The sequence below is a fragment of the Ostreococcus lucimarinus genome, chromosome 2 (assembly GCF_000092065.1).
Source record: "Ostreococcus lucimarinus CCE9901 chromosome 2, complete sequence".
Taxonomy (NCBI): domain Eukaryota; kingdom Viridiplantae; phylum Chlorophyta; class Mamiellophyceae; order Mamiellales; family Bathycoccaceae; genus Ostreococcus; species Ostreococcus sp. 'lucimarinus'.
In genome coordinates this window covers 607,198-632,408 of record NC_009356.1, presented here as the reverse complement: position 1 = coordinate 632,408, position 25,211 = coordinate 607,198, and the positions used below count along the sequence as shown (strand labels likewise).

General features: G+C 46.3%; 19 protein-coding genes across 19 annotated transcripts; 10 read left to right on the top strand and 9 right to left on the bottom strand.

Moving 5' to 3' along the window:
• Nucleotides 1-83: 83 nt before the first annotated feature.
• Nucleotides 84-980, top strand: E2f (transcription factor E2F; the record flags this gene model as incomplete). The annotated part of the gene is made up of 4 exons (XM_001416407.1): nucleotides 84-118; nucleotides 172-397; nucleotides 446-535; nucleotides 582-980. 4 exons carry the CDS (start codon nucleotides 84-86, stop codon nucleotides 978-980), a joined length of 750 nt encoding a protein of 249 aa, XP_001416444.1.
• A 141-nt stretch (nucleotides 981-1,121) lies between these two features.
• Nucleotides 1,122-1,700, bottom strand: Btf3 (BTF3 transcription factor, putative; the record flags this gene model as incomplete). The annotated part of the gene is made up of 5 exons (XM_001416162.1): nucleotides 1,122-1,183; nucleotides 1,235-1,273; nucleotides 1,324-1,380; nucleotides 1,431-1,579; nucleotides 1,633-1,700. 5 exons carry the CDS (start codon nucleotides 1,698-1,700, stop codon nucleotides 1,122-1,124), a joined length of 375 nt encoding a protein of 124 aa, XP_001416199.1.
• A 475-nt stretch (nucleotides 1,701-2,175) lies between these two features.
• Eif38 (Eukaryotic translation initiation factor 3 subunit 8) lies at nucleotides 2,176-5,078 on the top strand (the record flags this gene model as incomplete). Its single annotated transcript, XM_001416406.1, has 4 exons — nucleotides 2,176-2,178; nucleotides 2,330-2,463; nucleotides 2,576-2,639; nucleotides 2,688-5,078. The coding sequence occupies 4 exons, from the start codon at nucleotides 2,176-2,178 to the stop codon at nucleotides 5,076-5,078; spliced, it is 2,592 nt and encodes an 863-aa protein (XP_001416443.1).
• A 251-nt stretch (nucleotides 5,079-5,329) lies between these two features.
• On the top strand, nucleotides 5,330-6,646 carry PtpA (Phosphotyrosyl phosphate activator/protein phosphatase 2A regulatory subunit, putative; the record flags this gene model as incomplete). The annotated part of the gene is made up of 9 exons (XM_001416405.1): nucleotides 5,330-5,428; nucleotides 5,473-5,674; nucleotides 5,730-5,764; nucleotides 5,827-5,870; nucleotides 5,926-6,099; nucleotides 6,150-6,215; nucleotides 6,263-6,371; nucleotides 6,423-6,524; nucleotides 6,578-6,646. 9 exons carry the CDS (start codon nucleotides 5,330-5,332, stop codon nucleotides 6,644-6,646), a joined length of 900 nt encoding a protein of 299 aa, XP_001416442.1.
• Nucleotides 6,647-6,849: 203 nt separating this feature from the next.
• Syt1 (synaptotagmin, Ca2+-dependent lipid-binding protein, putative) lies at nucleotides 6,850-8,643 on the bottom strand (the record flags this gene model as incomplete). The annotated part of the gene is made up of 2 exons (XM_001416161.1): nucleotides 6,850-7,011; nucleotides 7,069-8,643. The coding sequence occupies 2 exons, from the start codon at nucleotides 8,641-8,643 to the stop codon at nucleotides 6,850-6,852; spliced, it is 1,737 nt and encodes a 578-aa protein (XP_001416198.1).
• Nucleotides 8,644-9,074: 431 nt separating this feature from the next.
• Nucleotides 9,075-10,852, bottom strand: GatA (Glutamyl-tRNA(Gln) amidotransferase subunit A, probable; the record flags this gene model as incomplete). The annotated part of the gene is made up of 3 exons (XM_001416160.1): nucleotides 9,075-10,433; nucleotides 10,489-10,554; nucleotides 10,613-10,852. 3 exons carry the CDS (start codon nucleotides 10,850-10,852, stop codon nucleotides 9,075-9,077), a joined length of 1,665 nt encoding a protein of 554 aa, XP_001416197.1.
• Nucleotides 10,853-11,270: 418 nt separating this feature from the next.
• Nucleotides 11,271-11,911, top strand: Unk3 (uncharacterized protein; the record flags this gene model as incomplete). The annotated part of the gene is made up of 3 exons (XM_001416404.1): nucleotides 11,271-11,303; nucleotides 11,352-11,394; nucleotides 11,442-11,911. The coding sequence occupies 3 exons, from the start codon at nucleotides 11,271-11,273 to the stop codon at nucleotides 11,909-11,911; spliced, it is 546 nt and encodes a 181-aa protein (XP_001416441.1).
• A 135-nt stretch (nucleotides 11,912-12,046) lies between these two features.
• Tf2al (transcription factor IIa large subunit 3, TFIIA3, putative) lies at nucleotides 12,047-12,901 on the bottom strand (the record flags this gene model as incomplete). Its single annotated transcript, XM_001416159.1, has 7 exons — nucleotides 12,047-12,201; nucleotides 12,251-12,329; nucleotides 12,378-12,401; nucleotides 12,458-12,518; nucleotides 12,569-12,687; nucleotides 12,739-12,792; nucleotides 12,845-12,901. 7 exons carry the CDS (start codon nucleotides 12,899-12,901, stop codon nucleotides 12,047-12,049), a joined length of 549 nt encoding a protein of 182 aa, XP_001416196.1.
• Nucleotides 12,902-13,156: 255 nt separating this feature from the next.
• On the bottom strand, nucleotides 13,157-13,999 carry Dal3 (uncharacterized protein; the record flags this gene model as incomplete). The annotated part of the gene is made up of 6 exons (XM_001416158.1): nucleotides 13,157-13,264; nucleotides 13,320-13,375; nucleotides 13,426-13,505; nucleotides 13,563-13,708; nucleotides 13,751-13,795; nucleotides 13,847-13,999. 6 exons carry the CDS (start codon nucleotides 13,997-13,999, stop codon nucleotides 13,157-13,159), a joined length of 588 nt encoding a protein of 195 aa, XP_001416195.1.
• Nucleotides 14,000-14,338: 339 nt separating this feature from the next.
• Nucleotides 14,339-15,541, top strand: Eif2a (Eukaryotic translation initiation factor 2, alpha subunit; the record flags this gene model as incomplete). Its single annotated transcript, XM_001416403.1, has 6 exons — nucleotides 14,339-14,419; nucleotides 14,460-14,582; nucleotides 14,637-14,707; nucleotides 14,753-14,873; nucleotides 14,921-15,328; nucleotides 15,377-15,541. 6 exons carry the CDS (start codon nucleotides 14,339-14,341, stop codon nucleotides 15,539-15,541), a joined length of 969 nt encoding a protein of 322 aa, XP_001416440.1.
• Nucleotides 15,542-15,814: 273 nt separating this feature from the next.
• Nucleotides 15,815-16,993, top strand: Rpc3 (DNA-directed RNA polymerase III 62 kDa polypeptide (RNA polymerase C subunit 3); the record flags this gene model as incomplete). Its single annotated transcript, XM_001416402.1, has 1 exon — nucleotides 15,815-16,993. The coding sequence occupies one exon, from the start codon at nucleotides 15,815-15,817 to the stop codon at nucleotides 16,991-16,993; it is 1,179 nt and encodes a 392-aa protein (XP_001416439.1).
• A 102-nt stretch (nucleotides 16,994-17,095) lies between these two features.
• Nucleotides 17,096-18,688, bottom strand: AtpB (ATP synthase beta chain, mitochondrial precursor; the record flags this gene model as incomplete). Its single annotated transcript, XM_001416157.1, has 1 exon — nucleotides 17,096-18,688. One exon carries the CDS (start codon nucleotides 18,686-18,688, stop codon nucleotides 17,096-17,098), a length of 1,593 nt encoding a protein of 530 aa, XP_001416194.1.
• Nucleotides 18,689-19,101: 413 nt separating this feature from the next.
• Nucleotides 19,102-19,391, top strand: Rsp1 (Splicing factor 5-related RNA binding protein; the record flags this gene model as incomplete). The annotated part of the gene is made up of 2 exons (XM_001416401.1): nucleotides 19,102-19,262; nucleotides 19,310-19,391. 2 exons carry the CDS (start codon nucleotides 19,102-19,104, stop codon nucleotides 19,389-19,391), a joined length of 243 nt encoding a protein of 80 aa, XP_001416438.1.
• Nucleotides 19,392-19,536: 145 nt separating this feature from the next.
• On the bottom strand, nucleotides 19,537-19,869 carry Srp9 (Signal recognition particle 9 kDa protein, putative; the record flags this gene model as incomplete). Its single annotated transcript, XM_001416156.1, has 3 exons — nucleotides 19,537-19,626; nucleotides 19,683-19,748; nucleotides 19,798-19,869. The coding sequence occupies 3 exons, from the start codon at nucleotides 19,867-19,869 to the stop codon at nucleotides 19,537-19,539; spliced, it is 228 nt and encodes a 75-aa protein (XP_001416193.1).
• A 357-nt stretch (nucleotides 19,870-20,226) lies between these two features.
• Tlp20 (thylakoid lumenal 20 kDa protein, putative) lies at nucleotides 20,227-21,591 on the top strand (the record flags this gene model as incomplete). The annotated part of the gene is made up of 11 exons (XM_001416400.1): nucleotides 20,227-20,466; nucleotides 20,518-20,529; nucleotides 20,577-20,609; nucleotides 20,658-20,707; nucleotides 20,762-20,813; nucleotides 20,871-20,924; nucleotides 20,973-21,133; nucleotides 21,185-21,254; nucleotides 21,307-21,372; nucleotides 21,422-21,481; nucleotides 21,532-21,591. The coding sequence occupies 11 exons, from the start codon at nucleotides 20,227-20,229 to the stop codon at nucleotides 21,589-21,591; spliced, it is 858 nt and encodes a 285-aa protein (XP_001416437.1).
• A 76-nt stretch (nucleotides 21,592-21,667) lies between these two features.
• CopZ (Coatomer protein complex, subunit zeta 1) lies at nucleotides 21,668-22,248 on the bottom strand (the record flags this gene model as incomplete). Its single annotated transcript, XM_001416155.1, has 2 exons — nucleotides 21,668-22,112; nucleotides 22,166-22,248. The coding sequence occupies 2 exons, from the start codon at nucleotides 22,246-22,248 to the stop codon at nucleotides 21,668-21,670; spliced, it is 528 nt and encodes a 175-aa protein (XP_001416192.1).
• A 482-nt stretch (nucleotides 22,249-22,730) lies between these two features.
• Nucleotides 22,731-23,160, top strand: Rpl17r (Ribosomal protein L17-like protein; the record flags this gene model as incomplete). Its single annotated transcript, XM_001416399.1, has 3 exons — nucleotides 22,731-22,750; nucleotides 22,798-22,903; nucleotides 22,957-23,160. The coding sequence occupies 3 exons, from the start codon at nucleotides 22,731-22,733 to the stop codon at nucleotides 23,158-23,160; spliced, it is 330 nt and encodes a 109-aa protein (XP_001416436.1).
• Nucleotides 23,161-23,202: 42 nt separating this feature from the next.
• Soj (Sojo-related cytoskeleton protein, putative) lies at nucleotides 23,203-24,315 on the bottom strand (the record flags this gene model as incomplete). Its single annotated transcript, XM_001416154.1, has 1 exon — nucleotides 23,203-24,315. One exon carries the CDS (start codon nucleotides 24,313-24,315, stop codon nucleotides 23,203-23,205), a length of 1,113 nt encoding a protein of 370 aa, XP_001416191.1.
• Nucleotides 24,316-24,709: 394 nt separating this feature from the next.
• Nucleotides 24,710-25,045, top strand: Smo4 (uncharacterized protein; the record flags this gene model as incomplete). Its single annotated transcript, XM_001416398.1, has 3 exons — nucleotides 24,710-24,758; nucleotides 24,810-24,854; nucleotides 24,906-25,045. 3 exons carry the CDS (start codon nucleotides 24,710-24,712, stop codon nucleotides 25,043-25,045), a joined length of 234 nt encoding a protein of 77 aa, XP_001416435.1.
• Nucleotides 25,046-25,211: the final 166 nt, after the last annotated feature.

The window sequence follows — 25,211 nt, the reverse complement described above, 5'->3', positions numbered from 1 at the left end:
GATCGCGCCGAATGCGTTAACACTCTAAGCAAATATGCGCTGAATTATCGCCTTCCTACGGTTATATTCGTGTACACGGATCGATGCTACCAAAACCAGGTGCAAGTCGATTTGATAGGTGAGGACACTTTCATCGTACGCATCCCCCATTTATATCAAGGTCTTACATAGCTCCCTCGGTTTGTTGACGACGAGATTCATGACCCTGCTGCGCGAGTCGCCGAAAGGAACTCTCGATCTAAACGAGGCTGCCGTCGCGCTGCTAGTGCAGAAGCGGAGAATATACGATATAACGAACGTACTAGAGGGAATCGGCTTGGTTACCAAAGTTTCGAAGAATAAAGTAGTTTTACGACACGTGCACTCCCAGCCTAGCTTGGCAGAATATGAGCACCAGGTAAATATATCGTACACCTGACTGAAGCATGTTGACGATTGATTTCAGGCGAATGTTGCATCCAACACAGTGGTTGATGACAAGCTGGACCAGATGAAAGAAATCATCCGCTCCATTTTTGCTGATACTCAACACGAGGTTTGTATGACTGCAGAGCCCTATGCATATCTTACGATTCGTCTAGGCTGGAATCTTTATCCCTGAAAGTGAAATGCTTGAATGTGCTGCTTTATCGCGTGCGATGCTGATCGCAACAAGTGCGCCCACTGGAACGACATTGCAAGTCCCTAGCCCATTTGGCAGTGAAAACCTAATTCCACATTACAGACTACTCCTCGCCACAGACGACGAGTACAGTGACGGGATGCAAGTTTTTGTTCTTTCTTCTGAAACAAATAAATCTAGCTCGTCAGAGCGTGTACGTTGCGGAGAATACGAAAATCCACCCATACCTGAGATGTTGGGAAACAGAGCGATGCATGAGCCGCACCCGGAAAAAAAGTGCCACGATGATAGCTATTGGTTTGTCGAGAAGGAAACAAAGTTGGAAGTCAACGTGAACGAACTGTACAAGACAAATTAGCTTTGTCACGCATCGTGGATACAATATCCACTGCATGCATGTTCTGAATACTAGAAGCTCTGACCGAGCGATAGGAGGGTGGAATTTAGCGATCGTCAGTTATTTGTAACTCACAAGAAGTCTATAAACGAAGAACGAAGTTTAGCCACTTTCCTGAGAGTATTGTTCAGCCACTTTCTTCAAGTTCGCAATGTTTTCAGGACCTAACGCGTGGTTTATCAAGGCTGCTGGATGGATCTATGCGACCGACTTACCGAGCTGGCTAAAGACACCGGGGAGTATATCTTGGAGAGCTAAGACTTGGATTTAGTATGAACTCTTGAGAAAAGTATGATCCGCTCACCTCTAGTAGAAGACGGGCCCGTCACCACATAAGTATTAGCTGGAGGGGAAGCTTGCACTGCGCATACTCGTCAGATCGTAACGCTATCATACTGGAACAGTTCGTACATTTAGGGTTGGCGAATTGAATCACGTTTTCGCCTTGAAAGATGTTTACTTCTTGGATACCCGGGATCGTGTTGACCTGCATGCGTTTGAGGCAGTTTTGTAACTTGGTGTCATCAGCCGAGACAGCTTTATGTGCGGCTTTTTTCTTACTGAAAAGTGTTTGGGTGAGATGGAGGCGTCAGAGTGATCCATCATGAATTACCGTCGCATAGATCCCTTGCCACCCGTGCGGACAGCACTGGCAAGTCTCTGCAGGCGGTCAACGTCCATCGAAAACCTGGAGCGAAGATCAGCCGCGGTCACTCAGTAAGGTGTGAAGAGATGCAGAGTGTGATCAGCGGACACGCTGAACGAATCTAGCATGCGATCTATCGGTATGCTCTGAGCGGCGTACGTACCTTTGTTTTGTAATTTCCGCGTATTTGTGCGGTTCGGCAAACCACACCACCTGCCCACATCTTGGCGGCGCCCTTTCTCGTAGCAAAAGCATGTAATATTACATGATGCAATATTTTGAATCTCTTTTTGCTATACAAGTACGTTGTAAATCTATTTCTTGAGATAAATTCCGCACTATTCAGCACACTCCGGGGTTCCGGGCGGTCGAACGAAGTCCGAGCTGCTCTCTTGCTGCAGACGTCGGAGTCAAATACTGGCGTATTTGGTTCATTAAAATAACAGGTCTGCACACCGTGGAGTGGCGTGGGTTATCAAGTCAAGCTCTTGGGCTGCGGCGCCGAAAAGCATGGTACGCGCTAGTGTCGTTGCTCGAAACGATCTCGGCACGGGCGACGGGTTTGATCCGTGACCCTGCAACTTGTCGCGATGATGCGGGCCACAAGTAATCTTCTCACAAAGTACCGTGCATGTATATTAACGCGCCGTCTTTTCCTGTACAGGCGAGCAAATTCTGGGGAGGAAGCGATGGCAGTAGCGAAGAGAGCACGGATTACTCTTCCGACGATTCGACGTCGACGTCGTCGTCGTCGTCGTCGTACAGCTCCAGTTCTGATTCAGATCATGGCCCATCTAAGTACGCCTTCGTCATCTCGTGCGGCGTCTCGAGCGCGGCCTTTCTCGATCTCGAACCTGGCGAACAAACCCTAGGCTCCTGTGAATACTCACCAGTTGTCTTTCGTTCGCAGATACTTGCAAGATGACAGTTCAGATAGCTCAGAGGATGAAAGGCGTATCATACGCAGTACAAAGGTACGTCGTTGAACTGAACGAGTAAAATTTTCTCAACGTTGCACTCAGGAAAAACAATATGAGACGCTGAAGCAGTGCACGCTGGGGATCCGGCGTGCAACAACGGCAAGGGATTGGCCATCTCTCCTCGGTCTCCTGGACGGGTTCCACAAGCAGTTTTTGAAGAGCACGCAGTCTTCTACGCGGACAGGTAGCAGTTTGAAACTCTTCGCTCGAACGTTAGTATCTTTGGCTGCTGAGCTGGATATATGTTCACAAGAACCGGAGTTCAAGAAGCAAATGTCTACTTCGCAGGCAAAGGCGTTCAATTCACTGAATCAAAGAGTTAAGAAGCACATTCGTGCGATCGAACCTGCCGACGTTGCTGCCGCGGAGCTTTTCCTGAAGACAGGCGAAGCCTCAGACAGTGACACCACATCAGAAACAATCGACGACACAAAAGAGAAAATTCCATTAGATCCAGCTGAGAAATCTATGCAAGATATCATGAATATTCCCAAAGAGGACGTCACGTTTGAAATGATCGATTCGAAGCTCAAAGATATCGCCATGTCTCGAGGAAAGAAAGGCGTCGACAGGACACGTGTAGTCGAGCAGTTGAGGTATATTTCAACCCTATCAAAGTGCCCTGCGCAAGAGGTTGAGGTACTTTTGCATATTATCAGTGCACAATTCGACCTGACTGGTAGCATGTCGACATTTATGCCGGTCCCTGTGTGGCGCAGTTGTTTAAGCAATGTACTCAGCATTTTACAGTTATTGAAATCGAATAGCCACATCTCACTAGTGGATGAAGAAGAGATAGCTATACGCCCATCAAATGACGAGATCATTGCAGGAGCAAACATTCAACTTCGTGGATCTCTTTGTGCTTTCACTGAGCGCTTGGACGACGAATACACCAAGTCGCTACAATGCATTGATGCACATACAAAGGATTACGTCAATAGACTGCAAGACGAGGGGATGTTACTCATTCTTCTTTCGCAAATTACTGAATTCTATAGAAACAAGAACACGAAGCACGTCGCGAGTTTGTCTCTGCGGCTTTTGGAGAAGTTGTACTGTAAACGCTGTCATTCACACGAAGCACTCAGGAAATACACCACTTCGAAAATTCATTGTTCGGCGAACAATGACACCGTCGAACCTAGTCATCAAAACTCCGAAGTTGAAATGTTTGCCACTTCTTTTGAATTCCCTGCTGAAGGACTCTTCACAACGATTGAGATGTTGGCTACTTACATTTACAAGCATGGTGATGAGCGGGCCAAAGCCCGTGCGCTCCTTTGTCAAATTTTCAGTGAGGCACTTCGTGGAGATTTCAAAACAGCGAAAGACTTGCTTCTTATGTCACATTTGCAAGAAGTTATTCAATACATGGACATTAGCACGCAAATCCTTTTCAATAGAACAGTTGCACAACTAGGAATATGTGCCTTTGAGCGTGGCAATTTCGTCGAAGCATTCACTTACTTGTCCGAATTGTGCGCAAGCGGGCGAGCAAAGGAGCTACTTGCACAAGGCTCAACACAAGCTCGGTTTGAGCGTTCTGCGGAACAAGAAAAGCTTGAAAGACGGCGTCAGATACCTCATCATCTGCACATCAATATTGATCTCATCGAAAGTATATTTCTCACATGTTCAATGCTGTTAGAGGTTTCAGACTTGTTCTGCACGAGAAAGACGAGACCTTTTCCACGTAATTTCATGCGAGTCATCGAGAATCATCGTAGGCAACTTTTTACAGGTCCACCAGATGGAGCACGTGATACTATTATGGTAGCAACCCAAATGTTACTCACTGGAAACTATCACGTGGCATCGCAGCTTGTTCTCAATTTATCAGTATGGAATTCTTTGCCCGAATCAAAGGAAAGGATAGTTCGCCTCATAGATGAACAGCTCAAAATAGAAGCTATCCGACTTTATTTGCATCAGTTTGCGGAACAGTACACGTCTGCAAGCGTCAGTATTCTTGCCGAAATGGTCTCAATGAGTGAAGAGAAAGTGCGTTCCATTGTGAACTCGATGATAGCTAATGAAGAGGTTCCAGCAGTCTTCTATGATGTTGCACAAAGTGTATCTTTAAGTCAAGTGGCTCACTCACGACTGCAAGTCGCTGCAAACACTTTTTCTGAGAAAGTCCTCGTCTTGCTGGACGCAAGTGAACGGGCATTGGATCGCCATATCGGTTCGAAGAATATCAGTTACCAGGAGGATGATGAACCAATTGCTCGATCTCGACGGCAGGTGAAGAACTCAGCTGACGCTGACGAGTATCAGTCGCGACGGTCCAGAAGTGAACGCAGCCGTTTTTTCACCTTTGAAGTGCCTGACCGCGGTTTGAAGGGAAAGCAGCGTGATTCATACGGTAATTTTTCGCGCAAGAAGACGTCACGTGAGTTTGCCACGAGAGGTGGAGGGAAATTTACGTGAAGAAGCCTCTTCGAAAGTGAAGTGGGCTCAACCTCTCGCTGCCTTTGCGCAAAAGCTATTCTCAACCTTAGGCCTGACTTTGTAATGCTTGGATGACACCAAATCAACTAAATGTACTAGTATATACCCACTTTACGATAGTCGAATAATTGATGCCAAGAAGGTATCTCGTACTGCAAGGTTTTCCTTGTCCCCGTTTGCTCCTCTAAGACAAACGAGTTCACCACAGAACGTACCTCGATGAACGAGCGATGGTGGAACGCACACCAAGCAAACGTATACGAAATATGACAGACATGTCACAATTCAAAGTTTCACGTGCACGTGGTTTGTTGATCGACTTCATACAGGTGAATACAGATGCGTGCAACAGTTTGAGTCGTAAGAGTTTCAGCAGGGAGTTAGCGATTCCTTGGCGAAACCGACGAACACTGATGAGTATAAGAAGCGACAGGATGAGAGGATTGAGAGATCGAAAGAATTCTTCCGTGATCTTGAAGAAAGCGTCACAAAATTCGAGCAAACGGCTACTAGTGTGCGTTTTGGCGATCCAAGTTTCCGTAGGTGGTTGGAGGAAGTTCAACGCCGCAGCGCAGGTAAAATTTTGCACATTTTAGATAATTCGACTGTCCGAATCGTTTTGATTGATAGATTTCGTTGACGATATAGTATCTGATGAACGAAAGGTAACGAAAGCTTCGCCAGAGTCCTTTGTATTCTCTCTTTAATTTTTCACAACGCTGGCCAGGATATTTACATCAAGAGTGACCTCAAGATATATCTACAAAATAGGTACGACATGGAAATATCAGAACTTGGAAGTAACAGATTGAATTAATATGCCTAGTTTTGGTGATGGGGCACGTTTAGACTACGGAACAGGACATGAGCTCAATTTTGTCGCTTTTCTGTGCTGTCTCGAAGCTCATAAAATTTTCACCATCGATCAAAGAACGAACGTCATCCATAGTATCTTCAAGCATTATATCGCAGTCACTCGTACAATTCAACAACATTTTCGGTATGAACGTTTAACACAAGATGCCACAGGTGCTGACTACGGACGAATAGGCTTGAACCAGCAGGTTCACACGGTGCGTGGGGTCTTGATGACTACTGTTTTCTGCCTTTTTTATGGTAATATTTATGCCGGAGAAATGTACTGTCATTGAGCTAGCTCGTAGGGGAGCAGCCGAGCTACGATGTGGAAATTCTACGCCAAGAATTATTCTTGAGCACGAGGCTTTTTCACAGGGTGGACTATTTTTGGACAGTTGCGCACATGTGAGGATGGTGGGTTGCTATTTTGGGAGGCTAGAGTCATGCACATTCAAATTATCGTAGTTGAAAGCAGGTCCTTTGCAGCGTGTATCGCCATTCCTCGCGAGTCTAAGTGACGTGCGGTCGTGGACGAAAGTCACTGAGGGGCTACTAAAAATGTATTGTGTACGTACGTCAGGGGTGAACATCAGACACTTCTTTTAATTCATGATGCACAGGTTGAGTGCTTGGATAAATTTCAAGTCATGCAGCACTTTCATTTCGGAACAACTCTTTCATTCGAATGAAGGGATGTGGCCATACTGATATGCAGAGATGAAAACAAGTCAACCAGACTTTACGCAATTTTGAAAATATACTCAAGTCTTCTGATCCCAGTAGTCGATTAGTCGATTGGCATTCGCAAATGTAATTCTATTCACATCAATCATCGGTCATCGAGACTCTTGTTTAGAAGGTATTGACATTCGATAGTGTGAAGGGTTTTACTTCAATCCTCGTTCTGTTCGTTTTCACGCAAGCGGAAACCCTGTGAAGATGAGAGAGGTGCACGCATAGAATCAATGGACTGGTATCTAACAGTCAGTTGAACTATACGCGCTCGGACATGTAACCATCTATCCACATTGTTATCTTCGGGTCCTCTAGACACCTTCGTAGTAGATTTTTTCGAAAAACGCTTGCCCCGCGATAAAAGGTCAGAACCTACCTTGATCATCCTGCCGTACATCGAACTTTTTCGTTTTACGGCATCTCTGCTCGCATTTTCACTATTTGTGGATTCAAGTTCTACAGCTATGGTGACGGGACCCCAGTCTTTTAACTCTCCCGAAGACTCAAAATCGATCTGACTAACTATGTCATCCAATAATAGACTAGTTTCACCTGTCAATTGCCTCGCCTCGCCTTGGTCTTTAGGGCTTGAATACCAACGCACACTCAATATCTGTCTAGTCATGTCCTCCACGGGAAGTGTGATTTCTCGAGAGTTCAAAAACCTGCCACCGGGCAAAGCGTGTACGCGCACTTCTTGAGACATATCTGTGCTCAATGCACCGGGCCAACGGAGTTGGATAGCAATTTCAGCTTCTGAAGCCAATGTTTCATCGTGAGAATGTACTTCAACATGAAGTAGACCGGCGTTTGCGCGTTCCATATCTGGAAGTGAGTAACCCGTACCTGGAATCGGCACAGTGATGCAACGAGGCCAGACGAGAAAAGATGCAATTAAGGCCTGGATGTATGTTTGAAGTGGCTGCGCAAGACCAGGCAGAAGCGTTATGTCTCCTCCTACAACGCGAAGATCGAAATTTACATCCGGATTTTCAGTCAATGAAATTGTGAGCGCCCCGAAGCATGGGAAGATTCCAATGAGTGGTGCAAAAATCAGTCGAAGAGTGAACGTGCACTCAAATTCCGTTAAAGAAACTGGAACTGCTAACGCATCTTGTGCTGCTCGTATTTTCAGAACAACGTCAGGATCTCCTGCCCAAAACACTTTTAAATCGATTTCCAAAGCACCTTCTTCACTCGATTCATATACCTTGACACCTTCAATGATAGCTGGAACACTACCAAAACTGAATCTCTCAAACTGTAACGATGTCAAGAAACTTGGCCGTGTATTTCGCAATATTGGATCTAAGGCCTTCACGATGACTGATGAAGTGGCCGCATCCAAATAAGGCCAAGCGGCTTTAACAACTTTATTGAGCCAACCTGATCTCTCAACATCGCTAAAAGTCAACCACGCCGGGATGTCGCCAAGGAGGTCCAGGGTTTCCAGCTCTTCAAGGGCACTCAACTCTGCTAAAGCTTGCCGAGTGAGGGTTTTAGATTTTCGGCGCCTACCCCGCTGAGTGAGATAAACGATGAAACTTGTGGTCATGATGCCAGCAACGAATCCAAGCGCAAGCGTTTTGAACTCTACCGTCAGAAGCACTGTTTCGTATACAGACGCTGAGTCCAACACTCCGAGAAACATATCAGGGCTACTAAAGGGCAGAAGGGAGTTTGCGAAGTCGATATTTAAAGAGCTGCATGTGATCGATCGTCGCGCGTTGTATTCTTTTCTCGTAGAAAGTAGCTTCAACCTAGTAAAACTTGCATCGGACGACGGCAAGGCTGATTTCTGGCAGGTAGCACGACTGCAAGCCATACACAGCCCAATGTGCAACGAATGCATGGAACAATGTGACCATGTACCGATTAATCGAGAACGCGTACGCGTACGCGTCTTACCTTTGATAGGGACAGCCGCGTTGATTTTCGTGTAACAAGTCATGTTGACTTATACGTTTTGTGCTTGAACGGTCTCGAAGACTTGTAATACCGGTAAGCAACTCCTCGCCTGCAGCGGCTTTCCAGATAAGCACGCTTATATGCAATATTAACCGTGTGTATATTGTCTTCGCATTCGCAATGACCCCTTTATGCCGTGTCCAGTCGTCAAGGTATGCCTCCAACTGACGGGAATTCTCGGGAGTTTTAGACAGTGTAGATCAAGGGAGTGAGTACAGAGAACTAAGAATACAGGGTTCTAACGCGTGATTTAGACTAACGCGTAGCTTATGGTTTTGGGCTTGTTTGATCGGCTGTAGAATTCTCCACATCAAGTCAAGGGAAGCAGTACTAATCTGCACAATATCTGCGCAAGACCAGTCTGCCACTCCACATCCTGTGTCTGAGATCTTCCTCGACTAGGTCAGTCGATAATCAAAGCCACGAGAAAATTTCTTCGTCCGGAAACTTGGTGACGCTATCTAGTGAAATCTCGAAAATGTGAGCTATCTGCAATAGTTCACCTTCACCGAAATGTTTACCGATGAACTGCAAACCAATAGGGAGGTGTGTACCCTCTGCTACAGTGAGGACTCCAGATCGCACTACGATAGCCGGTAAGCCAGAAAGATTGACGTTGACTGTCATTAAATCTCCCGTATACATCTGCAAAGGATCCATGATTTTGCTCCCACGTGTATAAGCAACATCAGGCGTAGCTGGGGTCAGCAAAGCGTCGTACTGGCTGAGGTAGCTTATAAGTTCATCACGGACAAGACGTTGAGCATACTTTGCTCTAGCGTAATATTCATCACTGTAACCAGAAGATAGTGTATATGTACCCATGAGAATACGTCGAAGAACTTCTGGACCAAGATAACTGTGTCTAAAATGTCCGACGAGTGAGTCAGTAACACTCTCATATGATGCCTCACGGTTGCCCACACGAACGCCATCAAAACGAGCTAAATTACTGCTAGCCTCTGAAACGGCCATGACATAATACGCAGGTAGACCCATTTGGAACGTTTTGCACGAGACGAGGTCCACCACCCCTCCAAGACTTTCTATATGCCGAACTGAGTCAAAAAATGAAAATTTCACTTCATCTGCGACTCCTTCATCTATCGCCTCTGCTATTACAGCAAAGCGTCTACCTTCGTATGGTCTGCAACTAAGAGAAGCTTGCGGTGGGAGTGATGTCTCGATAATGCTTGAATGCCGTAAACTTGTGTCACGCATCTTCTTTATGTTTCCGTCCTTCTGAAGAGCACCAAATATATAAGACACATCCTGCACTGTCGGGCCGATTGGTCCAATGGTGTCAAAAGTGGAGCAATAAGCTATGAGGCCATGCCTCGATATCGCGCCATAAGTGGGCTTTAAGCCAACAACACCGCAGAATGCTGCCGGTTGTCGTATAGAACCCCCAGTGTCACTTCCCAAAGCACCAGCACACATTTGCCCCGCCACTGCCGCTGCAGAGCCCCCAGATGAACCACCAGGCACTCGAGATAGATCCCAAGGGTTATGAGTTGCTTTGTTGGCCGATGTTTCAGTCGTACTTCCCATACCAAACTCATCCATATTCGTCTTTCCGATCAACACTGAGCCACAACCCTTCAGGACTGTGACAACTTCAGCATCATACGAAGACTGATGAGCTCTCAAGAGATTGGAGCCCGCTGTCGTGGAAAGATCCTGATGACAAATATTGTCTTTTATTGCGAGAGGAATACCGGCAAGAATGTGAAGATCTTGGCCGGTCGCAATACGTGAATCAATTTGTTTCGCCTGTGCGAGAAACTGAGTTCTGAACAAAGGACATGGTATCAGAGCACACTCTCACCTGTTCGATAGCACCAGCAAAATCCACCTGTACGAAACTCCCAATAGTGTTATCTATTGAGCGTATCTATCCCCAAAGAGTCAGTTCAAGCCGTGTGTGGGTGAGTCATGACATTGCTACTCACCCTATCAAGGTAGGCGCTGGTGAGCTCGACTGCAGATATTTTTCCGCTCTTTAAAGCGTGACTGAGATTGTGTATCAATGAGGCGCAGCGCACTTCACCACGTGCTAACTGTCTTGAATTCAAGAGTGATGAACTATTGAACGACGTATTTCGTGGACGCACAGAAGGTGGTACACTTGAGCGTCCAGTATGTGATACACCAGTCGGCCTTCCTTGGCAACTGCACGGATTCAATCGCATCGGTCCAAGTAAAGTCCTTCCCGCGGACCCTGAAGCTGCCGCGATGGTTTATCGCCTTCTATGTTGCTGCCTGCTTTCTCGTCAGGGTCAGCTGAACTCTTCGACAAACCGCGCGACGACTTATTTTTACTCACATATCAGTATGTATTACTTTCCACGTCCCTAATATGTGCGCGCCGTCGAAGTGCTAATAACTCGCGACGACGCCACAACGCGCGCGTGGCGATCGAGAAGTGCTAACACCCCATACATTAGGGCGTGGAAAGTAATACATACGGATATGACATATAAAATCAAAGAAACGAAACATGTTGTTGTCAAGGCCCTCAGTCATATATGGCTGTATATGATATCGTAAAACCTTCTATACTAGACTCGCAACGCGCACGTCGCGCTCAAACCAAAGTCACGGTTGACGATGTTCGAAGACAATTTGCTGAAGAGCGTGCAGGTATACTTTGAAGAAGTTCGAAGTTCGTGTAGAACTGACGCGCTTTAGGATCATCTACGAATTTCGGAAGAAGACATGCAAATATCTAGCAGTGCGTGCAGTTTATCAAACTAAAGATACTCTTAAAGTTTTGTTCAGTGAAAAAGGCCGTGAACGTAGAAAAGCTAACAGAACTCGTTGCCGCTTGCCGTGCTTATGAAAAAGAGATGTCTAGTCTCAAGCGAGATGTCGAGGGTGCGACTCATGAAATCAACCGCGCCCGCTCAAGAATCACCGAGTTGAAGTGTCAATGCGACGCGCGCCCTGGTAGCTCAAACTTTCGAAAACTTCTGCTGAGAGCAAAGACAGCTTCTCCAAACTTCGAAACTGAGGCAAGTTCGAGTGGGTATCAGCAAGTTCGTCGACAGTTACAATTCGACTCGGCATACTGTTCGTTTCACAGGTGCATGAAATTTGAGACTACTTCAGACGTCCGAATTGTCGACATAAAGCACTGCCTTCTTGAACTGCTACGGATAGCTTCGCATGACTATTCTGGTCTCCTTAAGTCAGCAAACGCCATGCTAGAAGACGAAGTAGGTCGTCGAAGAGCGCTTACTTCTTTGTAGCGAGTTGGGGGAACGCTTTAATAACAGAGCGATTTGCTCGGTCTTCCGTAACAATCAAAATATTGCTACGAAGAAATACGCAGCTTGTCGCACAAAAAGATTTCTAGTAACAATGGACAAGAGAACGAACAAAAGTCACCAAAGAAATTCCGCAGTAGCCTTACCGAACACATACTCAGTCCCATTTAGTAACATGACACCATCCCTGAACGCACACTTCCATTTATTCTTTGTTCTCCCCACTTTCTCAAACTGACTAAGCACCAAATTTGAAGTAACAGGTTCCGTTTCTACACTCAAAATATGACAGACGATTATCGATGAAAGGTGAATGCTTACCAAGATTATCATCTTCGCTATCTGTGCTTATCACTTCGTCCTGGCCGAGATCAGGCACGGCTGGTTTGTCAGTTTCACGCTACAAGCAAAGTAAGAAGTTGAAATAATCACAACACGACATTTCAACCTTTCGTTTGGTGCCCGTCTCGTCCTATGAGTATGACCTTGTTTAATACATATTGAAATAACCCGTTGAAAAAGTATTACCTTGGGGTTGGGTGCTGCGTGTCCAACTTCTTGAAGTTCACTCGTTCCAGTTGTCAGTTTACTATGAAGACAGTGAGTCTACAAGTTGAAGCGAGTTGAAGTGCTACGAACTTGTCATCCTCGTCGATGCTTTTGCTGCAAGCGTCACCCCTGTGAGGTATTATCGGCGCGGTTTTCAGACCGGAGTTCACGGAAAGAGCGCCAGACTGAAGCAATTTATGTTCCCACGACTATTGCCACGATGTTCAAGAACGTGAAACAAGCGCTTGTAATGTACGTGCCTTTTCGAGTTGTTTCAAAACTTCCCCGTTCACGTGTTCCGCTGTGAATTCTGCCTGTTTGTGGTACTGAACACTTGGACTGGCGTGAAAGCCCGTGGCAACGTACGGATACATTTTTGATGACTTCGCGAATTATCTCCTGATATTTAGAAGCAATCTCCATTCTTGTATCTCAAGTGTGCTAATTATACGTGCAGTACGGAAGGATCTAGTCTTCGGTACTCTCTCGCCCTCGCTGCACGCTGCAGGAAGTGGCGTGATAGTGTGGAAATGAGGTTTGGTGGTTGCGCGGATGCGGGGTAAGTGTCTCTACAAGTGTTGCTAGTCAGTTGGTATATTCCTGATGGACTATAGCTACGGTAATACTGCCTGTTTGTGCGATAGTAATGGATACTTACAAAATGATGCTACACCATCGTCACAGTTCTATTGTGAAACGAGTTCCACTGTCCTCATACTTGTGACCATAACGATCTTTCGTGTTTGTATCCATCAGTTCGAGGTTTAAGAAATCCCGCTCGTCTTCCTTATATTCACAACCATCAGATTCAGAGACACAGCATTCGAATCACGATACTTACGCTAAAAAGGGGACCAGCATGCCACGTGCCTTTATTGAGATTGATGGCAACATGTCCTGTCAGAGGTGAATATTTCTGAGCTTCTTGGATTTTATAGATCCCACACCTGGGATCCGAAATACTTCAATATCATCGTGTGAAGGAAATTGTTCTTCTGAGAATGTAGCCCTGGATACAGCGATGAACCTGGAATCTTAAGTGTCACAACGCCTATTTGAGCTGTCAAATACGAATAACGCATACCAGTCTAGCTCTGAAACAGAACTGAGCGATTGAGAGGAAAGGCCGTGATAATTCATCTCATCGAATTGAAGACGACCACCTTTATTGCGAAGTCGCATCATATACAGTCTCGGTACACCTTCTGCTAAGTCGAGTTTTGCTTCCTTTGCTACTGTCAGTGTTTTCGGGAGCTGCTCAACTTAACTCACCCGCTCGATCGAAAATCTCGCTCCGTCTTCTTGCGATGAGATTATCTGCGCAAAATTAAATTTCGTTGCGCATTTGTTCATCGATGCTATTCGTGCCTGTCCGTACGCCTCAAAACTTTCGACGTCGACGACCCGAGGCGAGAAAGACGTTTCACTGGTGGTTTTACGCGCCGAAGTCCGGACCAACCTGCGATGAGAGATTGTCGGCTGCAGTACACACAAAGGTCTTGTGATATCCGCACACATCATATGCAGTCGTCCGTGCTATGCTGCCTGACACACTTGGAGCGACGTGACGACTGGAGCGACTGGTCGTCCCAGTTGCTCAGGGCAACCGAGACAAAGCGAGGCGCGGTGCAGCATGTCATATTTGATCGTATTGAACCATTCACATCGACTATAAAGAACACAATCTAAGACAAAAAAATAAAAAATGTTACTAAAAACAAAACAAAAAGAACCCGCACAAGCGCACAGCCAACCGAGCGCAGAAGCGGACAGCGCAAGAACGTGAAAAACAAAAAAGTGCTCTACTACAACATGGTTAGTTGCCCCCTGTTCGTCAGCTTGAGTTGACCTTACTTCGCAATGAAGGCCCCTGAGTGTAGAATGTACGCCGAGAGGTTTCCAGAGATCGACCAGGTTGTTATGGTACAGGTAAACACGCTCGTCATACTGCTAGCTTCCTATTTCGAATGCTGTGAGATAGGTCAAAAGCATAGCAGAAATGGGTGCTTACGTTCAGCTACTGGAATATGACAACATTGAAGGCATGATTTTGTTGTCAGAACTGACCAGAAGACGTATTCGTTCAGTTTCGAAGCTCATAAAGGTAGGATCTGTACCGCAGCATTTTCCAGGAAGATAATTCTTAGTTTGCTTCCAGGTCGGTAGAATTGAGCCAGCGATGGTGCTGCGTGTTGACGAAGAGAAGGGTTACATTGACCTTTCAAAAAGGTATGCACGTACTGAAGTTCTTTGCAGTCACTCACTATCATTCAGACGAGTGTCCCCTGAAGATGTTGAAGCATGTGAGATCAAGTTCAACAAAAGCAAGGTGGTTCATTCTATCATCAGACACGTTTCGGAGACGACAGGGACGCTTCCCGAAACATTATACAAGGTATACTGTGTCCAAACTTGTTGCTGCGGACTGTGACCCTTTTGTAGTCCATTGGTTGGCCTCTCTATAGGAAGTATGGTCACGCATTCGATGCATTCAAAATGTTTGTCATGGACTCCAGCTTACTTCACCGAGAGATCGCAGAATTTCGTGCATCTGGAGACGAAGATAATCAAACAGTTGACGAATCAGTTGCCCTTACGCTGCTCAAAGATATTCGAAGACGGATGACACCACAGCCGCTAAAAATCAGAGCTGACGTTGAGTTGACTTGTTTCCAGTACGACGGCGTTCTCCATATTAAGAGTGCTATGCGTGCTGCCGAACTTGTCTCGACGGAAGATTGCAAAGTGAAGATGTCTTTAGTCGCTTCTCCACTGTATGTTCTTTCAACTCAAACGTCTGAACGGGAGTTTGGAATCAGTTTGGTGGATAAAGCCATAAGTGTCTTACAGGTGAGAATAATTTAGTGTACACATCGCAAAGACTTGATAAAATCTTAGGAATACATCACATCTAAAGGCGGAAAGTTACTGATAAAAGAAAGCGCGCGAGTTGTGAGCGAACGTGACGACAAACTTCTTGCTGAGCAAATCACAAACTTGAACAAAGTGGAAGAACGCGGTAGCGATACTGATGATGATACGATGGGTGAAGTAGAATTGTAGACGAATCATACTTGAAGTACAACACTCCATTTGTTTGTATGCCTAAGGTTCTTTTTGCTCTGAACAGTGGAAAAATTTATATATCGCCCCTTTAGAGAGTACCTACACACATGATACGTATTAAATACGTATATATCCACGGTTCATGACTCGTCATGTGTGTAGGTACTCTCTAAAGGGGCGATATATAAATTTTTCCCGCGAAGCCGACAGGCGTGAAGCAAAAAGTTGCGCGAACCCCTTCGACTCACAGCTCTTCGTGCCGCTCACGGTATGCATTCACGAAAGGAAATAGATCTCGCTGTCCAAATAATCCAAGATGAGTTTGGTCTGGCAGCCCGAAAAGTCTTTGAAGCGGTTTCGCAACGAGACAATTTAACCTTCGAGTATATTGTGCACTTGGTGCCTTTCCGACGACGGACGTGTGGTGCTATCTTGTATACTTTAATCAAGCATGGTTGCATCACCTCGGTGCACAAGTCACAGAAGCCGACATCATCGCGAATAGTTTATACGTACAGGATCAACCTGGCTTACATAAGGTGTAGACAGAGGTTCTCCAGATATGCGCTTTATGCAAAAACCAAGCATACACAAGAGCACTTTATGGTGCTTCTTACGATTGCATTACATGGAGCGATGTCGGTGAATCAAATCATGTCAATCGTGCAACAAGTGCCTTCAGAAAGCTCTCTACGCAGTGCCGATGTTCATAAAGCGATTTGTGACCTCTTAGAAATCCAGCTGCTGCAACGTGTACGCTACGACAAAACATGTGTGAACTTGGACAGAGCCTGTACGCGAACAGATCAGGAACACATGCCATCGGAAACGCAAGAAAACGATAGTTCATCGAGTTTTCTGCGTCTAAATCCGCGTTCGCTCGATGCTGCGCTTGGACGCCTGAAAGAAGAAGACACCAGACTTTTGAGTGTGGAACGCTCGGCGAGTGACGTCGACGTTCATTTGAGACGGCAAAAGCATGTCGAAGCGGTTATCAAAACACGTTTAGGAGCACAGGCTCTTCGTATTTTTAGAGTTTTGATTCGAAATCAACTTGAGCAGAAACAGGTTGCTGAATTATCCATGGTTCCCGTGAAGGATACTCGAGACATTCTTTACAAGTTGTTGAAATTTGGATACGTGCAGATGCAGGAAATAGCCCGCACGCATGATCATGCTCCATCAAGAACGAACTATCTGTGGCGTGTGGACTGTTCTGACGTCGAAAAGACTGTAAAACGTGAACTTATTCAGGCTTTGACAAATGTTCATTTACGAAAGCTCTTTGAGGTACGGCGATATCGCACAGGAATTGTAAAGAACGAGCGAATGTGGTCTAGCAAGCCACTTAAAAGAGAGGTACTAAAAGATTTAGAAGTGACCACTATGCGCTTAGACGAACTTTTGCTACTTTTCGACGATGTAGACGTTGCATCTCAAACAGTTTGATGGAACAATTGAAGTTGCTTCGTTGATTGGATATTACAAAACTTGGTGTCCGTCCCATTTAGCTCAGTACGACAGTTGATATCGCACTGATGTAAATGATCCTTACGCCACCTGCTTCGCGAGTTCGTCCGCCTTCGAAATCGCCTCGTTCATATCGCCAACCATGTAAAATGCCATTTCTGGCAAGTCGTCGTAATTGCCACTTATGAGACCCTTGAACCCTGAGATAGTATCCTTCAGATCGACGTATTTACCTGGACTTCCGGTGAAAACCTCAGCGACATGAAACGGCTGTGACAAAAAGCGTTGCACTTTTCGAGCTCGAGAGACTGTCAACTTGTCGTCTTCAGAGAGCTCATCCATCCCGAGGATCGCAATGATATCCTGAAGATTTTTGTAGTCCTGCAGAATTTTTTGGACACCACGAGCCGTGTTGTAGTGCTCGTCACCAAGAGTCAAAGGGGACAGCATTCTGGACGTTGAATCGAGTGGATCCACCGCAGGGTAGATTCCGATTTCTGCGATGGAACGTGATAAAACGGTCGTGGCGTCGAGGTGAGCAAACGTGGTAGCGGGGGCAGGATCAGTCAAGTCATCAGCGGGGACATAAATGGCTTGGACTGATGTGATAGAACCTTTTGTAGTCGTTGTAATTCGTTCTTGAAGGCCTCCGAGATCAGTTGCGAGCGTTGGCTGGTATCCAACCGCAGAGGGGATTCGGCCGAGTAACGCAGACACTTCGGAGTTGGCTTGCGTGAAGCGAAAGATGTTATCCACAAAAAACAAAACATCCTGGCCTTCAAAATCACGGAAGTATTCGGCAACAGTTAAACCTGTAAGACCGACCCGCGCTCGCGCTCCAGGAGGTTCGTTCATTTGTCCGTACACGAGAGTACATTTTGAATCACTTGCTTGATCACCCAGCTTGATAACACCACCTTCGATCATCTCGTGATAAAGATCGTTGCCTTCTCGAGTTCTTTCACCAACTCCAGCAAAGACAGAGAACCCGCCGTGTCCCTTTGCAATGTTGTTGATTAACTCCATGATGAAGACTGTCTTCCCAACACCTGCACCACCGAAAAGTCCAATTTTACCACCTTTCTGATAAGGGGCAAGCAAGTCAACAACCTTGATACCAGTAACTAGCATTTCCATCTCCGTACTTTGATCGACGAAAGGGGGAGCTTCTCTATGGATGCCTAGCGAGGTCGATGTTGAGATCGGACCGCATTCATCAATTGGCTCGCCAATCACGTTCATGATCCGCCCGAGAGTTGCGCGGCCAACAGGGATTTGGATAGGACTGCCTGTATTGTTCACGGTTTGGCCTCTTACTAAACCTTCGGTGGTATCCATTGCGATCGTTCGAACCGTATTTTCCCCAAGATGCTGAGCAACTTCAAGCACTAGACGAACGTCATGTCCTTCAACCTCGAGAGCAGAAAGGATCGGAGGCAGTTGATCGTCGAACTGGACATCTACGACTGCGCCAATTACTTGGGTAACCTTACCGGCGCCGATGGATTTCGCCGAGGCGTACGTACGCGCGACGAGAGAGTTGGTTGTCCGCAAGGTGAGATCTCCAGCGCTGTTCAAGCTCGCGCTGGTCTCGGGGATTTTCGCGATGTTCATAGATCTCATAGCGCCATCGCGCGCGATGCGCCAAGGAATATTACTCAACGTGCGTCGCATGTGTGCAAAATATTTGCGAGTCTGTTCCTGCGCTTCAAGTCGCGTATACGCGCGCGCGTCTGCTGACACGCCGCAACGGGGTCCCTGGCTGCTGCCGCACATAACAAAAAAATACGCTCGGTCGATGTCCTGCTATCAACAATGTCTTCGATTATTGTGTGATATTATACGCAAAGCGAGAATCCAGGATTTAGTTCAATCCCCGTCGAGGGTTTCGAGGCCCAACTGCCAGGAGTGACATTTCGTCGGCGAACGTGCCAGTCGTACCAGTGCTCAGAAACCGTCTACGTGGCTCAATGCGGCGGTCCATGCGATAGTGTCTGTTATAGCTTTGTTCGAAACATATATTGTCCGAAACACATTTGGCGACAGAAGAGCCTTCACCCAACCTGGCCATTCATCACTTGCGAGAGATGAAGAGCACGTTTACCGGTAGTAAAGTGCAGCTTAGTCCAATTGTGGAATCTATGTCCAGACAGGACATTGAACATGTCTTCGGGGCTTTTGGCAAAGTATCAGACGTTGACATGCGCAAACACTCAGGAAAGACGGTAGTTGTGACTTATGTTTCCAGGTGAGATCGGTGACACAAGCTTTCACTCTGTCTAATGAATTGGCTAGGTTAGACAGTGAACAAGCCGTAGAAAATCTAGATGGATCTGAGTTACATGGTGTCGCGGTATCTGTAAGGCATGTCGACTAGCTACGTTTCAGAATACGCCCATTTCTACTTGTCATCTATCTTTCAAACCAACCACGTTGGGAGAAGGGGCGGTCTAACCCGCTCCCACGCTACTGTGGTACTAGGGCTACTGATAGTGAGCTTGTCTTTTGCAATGTTCAAACGGTTATTTCGATAAAAGTGATAGTAGACTGGAACTTAGTTCTATTATTCTGCGAGCTTCGACGACTGTCCGCGTTGAGTGAGTAGCAAAATCCTGTAGAAATACCGAAGCTGTGAAGTGTTGGCCGAGTCTACGATTCAAAAGCGTACTTTTCCCGCAACAATAGACATGCGCACTAGACCTTCTCGATGTTTGTACTTGAAGCTTACTCTCACCTTCGTCAACATCTGTGAATGAACGAAAATAAAGATCTTGGAATCTCACCGTGGTTGGGCTCCTTCGCGTTAACGAAGAGGACGAGTCGCAAAAATGCGCGAACGTGCAATCTTTTGTCATGCGCGGTCAGGGATGAATTCAGCTCAGGTTTCACGGTATTTCGTACGTGCACCTAGCAAAGTCCGTCAACTGCGCGGGAAGGACGGGTCGTCTCGACGTGGCGAGCTTCCGAAAAAATAGGTGCTATCGAGCAGGTGACACACGCGATTACTTACTTATACACGCATGCTTACCCTTTTGCGCGTGCTTACCCTTTTACGCGTACTTAAATTCGCAAACTACCACTACCAAGTATACACTTTCGACAAAAAAACTTCGATAGCCGGCGACTCAGGTCCGACTGAAGCGCTGACTGGCCTCGCTCGAACGTAAAACGGTTGCGACCCGCGGTTCGATCCAAACAGCTCTACCGCAGCAATGATAATATCGATAACGGCATCGCGCGCGCGCGGAATCAAAAACGAAGCGAATCAGCGATTCGCAAAGTCGAGGCCAGACAGAGGACGTGGAATTTCGTCGAAGTACAAAAAGCACACCGGCGGTAGTTCACTTATCACAAAGTGCAAAACCTGCGCCGCAACGAGGCGTGAGTTTAACGGAATTGCACTGAGTGGAGTGTTCAGCATCTTGCACACCGGTTCGGTCGAGGCTTTCGAGGTAAGTCGCTCGGGTCTTTACTCTACGTTCTGTCTCAAGTAGAAATGCCAGGATGGGAAACAGGTGCGATGACAATATAACTACTGATGAGTGTTATATCATATATGTAGGTCAGCGCATATCTTCCTGCTTCTGTGGACGTGGTAAGCAAACCCTTGTTTTCCAAAGCTGTTGTTCCTAAAGTGCACTAGTCTGGGTATTTTGTATTTGAAGCTGGACAAACCCGTACTCCAGCGTTGAGGTTCGGTCTAATGACGCGATAGTTTTCTCATCGTTCATCATCATGTTTTATAAGGGCTGGTGCGATTGAACCGTATAAAATATCTTTGCCTGGAGACTGGAAAGAGGTGCGTTCTTTGCTGTTGAGACGGGTTGCTTATTTTGTCTCACATTGTCACAAAAAGATCCCAGTTAGCAATGCGAAAAGTGGAAACTACTGTCAACCAAGATGTGATGAGGTACTCTTTCATTTACCGCGCGGAGAAGCGAAATTCATCTTTTCGAAGGCGACTACAGAGGTGCAGTTTGCGAGCCCTACTGCTGGAACACTTCAGGTCATCATCATTCCAACGAACAAATTAATGATAACAGAAAAGTCGCCTGAAATTGAATCGGTTGGAACGTTGGATAGTGTTTTAAATGCTGTTTCACCCGCCATCACCGGAAGGTGCGCGAGAGAATGATTTAACTCTTGATTTAAGGCTAAGATTTCCGATAGTGTGGCTGTTGAACAGGAAGAGATCATCTCACAAGAGCAATATTCCAAGAATAATCGAGGATATTATCAGGTTTTCTTATCTCTAACGAACTTTACCAGTACGTGCTAAGAGTTGTGCGTAGTACGAGCTGCTGACGCCGTTTGCGGCATATGGGCTCCACAATCTAGCTTGCGTGACAACTTCTCAGGTAAGGAGACTTTACTTTTACATGAAACTTTCACGTTATGTTTCTTCAGAACTATGTCGTTATTGCTACGGTGGCAGCTAGCGAGAAGCAATGGAGTACATCGGAACAGGTATGTTTTCAATCTTCATTCACCTATCACTTTCTTAAGAGAACTTTAAGGAGCTTCGCAATGTGGTCACCTCATTTCAAATCAGCAAGGTCTCGCAGAAAGCACAGTGAAGTTCATCGTGGCGTAGGCGTGTTGTAATGAAGAATTTTTTCATATTAAGTGCGAATTATGTACATTCAGTCACGGTCAGCGTAATAAGTTACGAGATATCTGTTCACGAGCCGTGGCCAGCGCTTGAGAAATGGTTTGTTCTGTAAGGGAGTGCTCCATACTTTCTTCCATCGAAACACGATTCACAATAGTGGTCGGATCTGTTTCCAATATAAGCCCACCATCTATTAACTCGTCGATGACTAATAGGACGAGGTCAAGGTTTTCTAATGCAGCGTGTTTGTCGACTACTCCTCTCAAAAGAGTACAAAGTGCCTCATACAAAGTTTCAAGAACTGATACTAAAATCAATTCGTTTTCATCGTGACGTGCAGCTACATAGAAACGCAAGTCGTGGCTGGCTTTGTGGACAGCGATGTAGTCATCGAGAATCAGAAGTTCTACTTCGCCTTTCCCACTTAAATGGGACGACTTGGTAAACAAATTTCGCTCAAACGTGAACTGTACGTCTCGTGCGCGCCTACAAGAATGGACATTCATCTAGGCAAAGTTATGGAGAGAGAAATGACGTACTTCAATGTTTCGTAATACTTGACTGCGACCCGCTTCCCTTCGTCATCTAAGATCACAATGCTACTCACACTCGGGATACTCATAGCTTGCTTTTTTGGCTCGGTGCGACACTGCAATCCGTCAATAGTAGCCGACGAACAGAGTGACGCAGCCGAGCGTGACGGAAAGTACAAGTGGTATAAGACGCGCAACTGCAGCCGTCAAAGTTGAGGTGACCGCGCCAAGTTCGTACGCTCGCGGACTCTTGCTTCTTTTCCCACATGCTATAGTACTATTATAGCTCCTTCGGGGGTAACCTAGGCGAGCTTCCCGTATTCTAAGGCTAGTTAGTCAAAGTGGTTTTTCATTCTGCGTTTGCTTTCGTTCATATTTATATTTAGCGTCTGGAGCTATGTGAATAGGCCATTGTACCGTTGTATACGTGCTGAGGTTCTGAAGTTCTCACATCCGGTCAAACAAAGAAAACGTGAACATTCGTCCCAGTCGGAGAACTGACAGAGTGAAGATAGAAGAAGGGTATTTATTACCTCTGCAGAACGCACGTTAGATTGTACATCTTCCAACGATGCGTAGCTCTACTTTAAGGTAACTTGATCAATTTCGCGTTGCTCGACGAGCTCACAAAAATCCAGGATTTTGGCTAGTCAACTGGTCACTAAAGGTAAAGTGACGACGACACTTGCAAAGGCGATGGAGGTTAGAAAACTAGCTGATAGGTTGATAAGTATGTCGAAGCAGGTATTCGCGAGATCTTTTGAATATTTCTTCGCCAAGTAACTTGTGTCTTGCAGGGGTCAGTTGACGCGAGACGTAGAATTAGAGCCTACCTCGACACAGATGAAGCTCACACAAAAGTGTCGGTAGAGTTAGCTGGAAGATACATGGATCAGCAAGGAGGCTACACACGTGTGACGCGTAGTAAAAGACGAAGTGGAGACGGAGCGCAGCTTGCAGTCGTAGAGTTCGTACCGAGCGAGAGAAGCAAAACCTTTTAATACATAGAACATAGAAAGGGCGTAAAAACGTTGACGTACCGACTAGTTCGAATTCCCCACGTTGAACAGCAGCAAATTTTTCGTGTGAAAGAGACGAGGAAGAATCCCGTTAAAAGCCTTTTCCGACTTGAGCACGCATATGACGTCAACAAATGAAATTTTGCTGTCGTGTGTTTCCAAACCAGTCTTTGAAGCCTTTTCTGTCGCTTCAGCGCGCGTTGTTTGTTTTGAAGTAACTGCACTTGATACCCGAGGATTAAGTTCGGTAGTTTTTTGCACATTTTTACCGTGAGCGAACCACTTGAGATACTTCGCATCGCCTAGTGCGCTTCTTGTTGCTTCATTCGCAGCATCTGCGAGCCTCCTTTCCTCCTCTTCTGTGCGTGCTTTCTCCGCCCTAGTGCGTAGTTCTTCATCAAATTCGTCATCAGAACTTTGTCTTTTCCGTTTGTTGGACTGATCACCAAGCTGTAGCAATTTCTGTCGCTCTTGTTCTCTTCTAGCTGATGTACTCTGCATGAGTGTAAGGTTGATGTCACGAATCTTACCCCTAGGAGTTACTCTCTCTGCTTTTGAGTTTTTCGCTATGATGCTCGACATATGACGTATCGTGGCGATCCTCATGAGATCTTTAGAGATATGTCGAATGCGTTGACGGATCGCCTCGCCGAAGAGTTCGAACGAGGCCGGATCAACGTGCATACCCGGATGTCGCGATCTAAGCTTCGACGCGATCCTCTTCGATAGCCGCTGCTGATCAAAGACTACCTTTTGTGTTATTTGCTTCGCCCTCTGATTGACATGGTTTGTTTTGGACTGTGCATGGGAGATAAGGAGTGTATTTCCGCCTTGAGAATTTACAAAGCCTTCACTTTGTAAAGATTTGGCCCCAACAACAACGGCGCTGATGACTCGCAAAATCTCACCGCCGTGTGCGTGACTAAATAGCGCGGAGAGGATTTCTTTTGCGGAAGCGCGTTTGGACTTCATGCTCAAGTAAAGAGATGCAAGACGCATGATATCGTCTCCGTTGACATGGCCCTCACGGACGAGTCGCAAAACTTCACTCAGTGATACGTAACTTGGAACTTGACGTGCTTGCTCTTGAGGTCCGTGGTCTCCTTCACCTCGTGAGGGTCCACAGGCGACGCCCATAGTCTTGTCGTGCTGTGAGGGGCGTATGCGGATGTACTGAAGGCGCGCCTCTGAAAGTGCGATGCACGCTTATCAGTTTATCCTGCTACAGACAGTCGAGTCAAAGTGCCGAATTGTAAAACGGCCGCGCGCCTGAGCTTTTGCAGCAGTGAGAGCAATCCCTTTTTCACATTTTCAAACCAGCTAAATGGTCGCTAACTTGGAGAATTTTAGCAATCTCTGCCTGAGGAAGCAACATTCCGGACTTCATGGAGTTGTTCTCCACAGCTTTATAGGACGTAAAGAGTGATTTATATGATATCATATCATACCGTCTGAAATTCGATAAAAAAAGTGTGTCCTGATGTCCCAATACGGCGAGCCTAACTTACGTCAGTACTGCAGAAGTGGTCTCATGCCGCCGAGTAAGGATCGGAGACTCGTAGGCAGAGGAGTTGGGGTCGGTGCGTTCACGCCATGTGTAGACATACTTTCGCTCAACTTTTTCGGCGTAGGGATCGGATTGGGCTGCGGATTCGGTTTAGGTTGGGGCTTTGGCGGTGAGTCGTTTAACTTAAATACTATGACACGCAGTTTACCACTTCACCCAGGGGTACCGATTGGGTTTTGGGGCTTAGGTATAGGTGGTGGTTGTGGCGTAGGCGTTGGTCTTGCGTGGGGTGTCGGTTTCGGCGCTGGAAGTAAGTACATCAATCAATATTTCTTATTTCGCGACGTCGCCGCGCCATAGCTGCATAGTAGACACACGTCTGAGAGTTGACTCGGCGACTCACGTGGGTGAATTCGTGATGAATATTGGTTATTGTAGTGGCTGTGACGTGGCTCGCCTATCCAGCTTTCTTCGAACTACTCGGAAATCCTCCGAGTAGCGTTGCGGGAGCTTCAGCAGCGTTGGC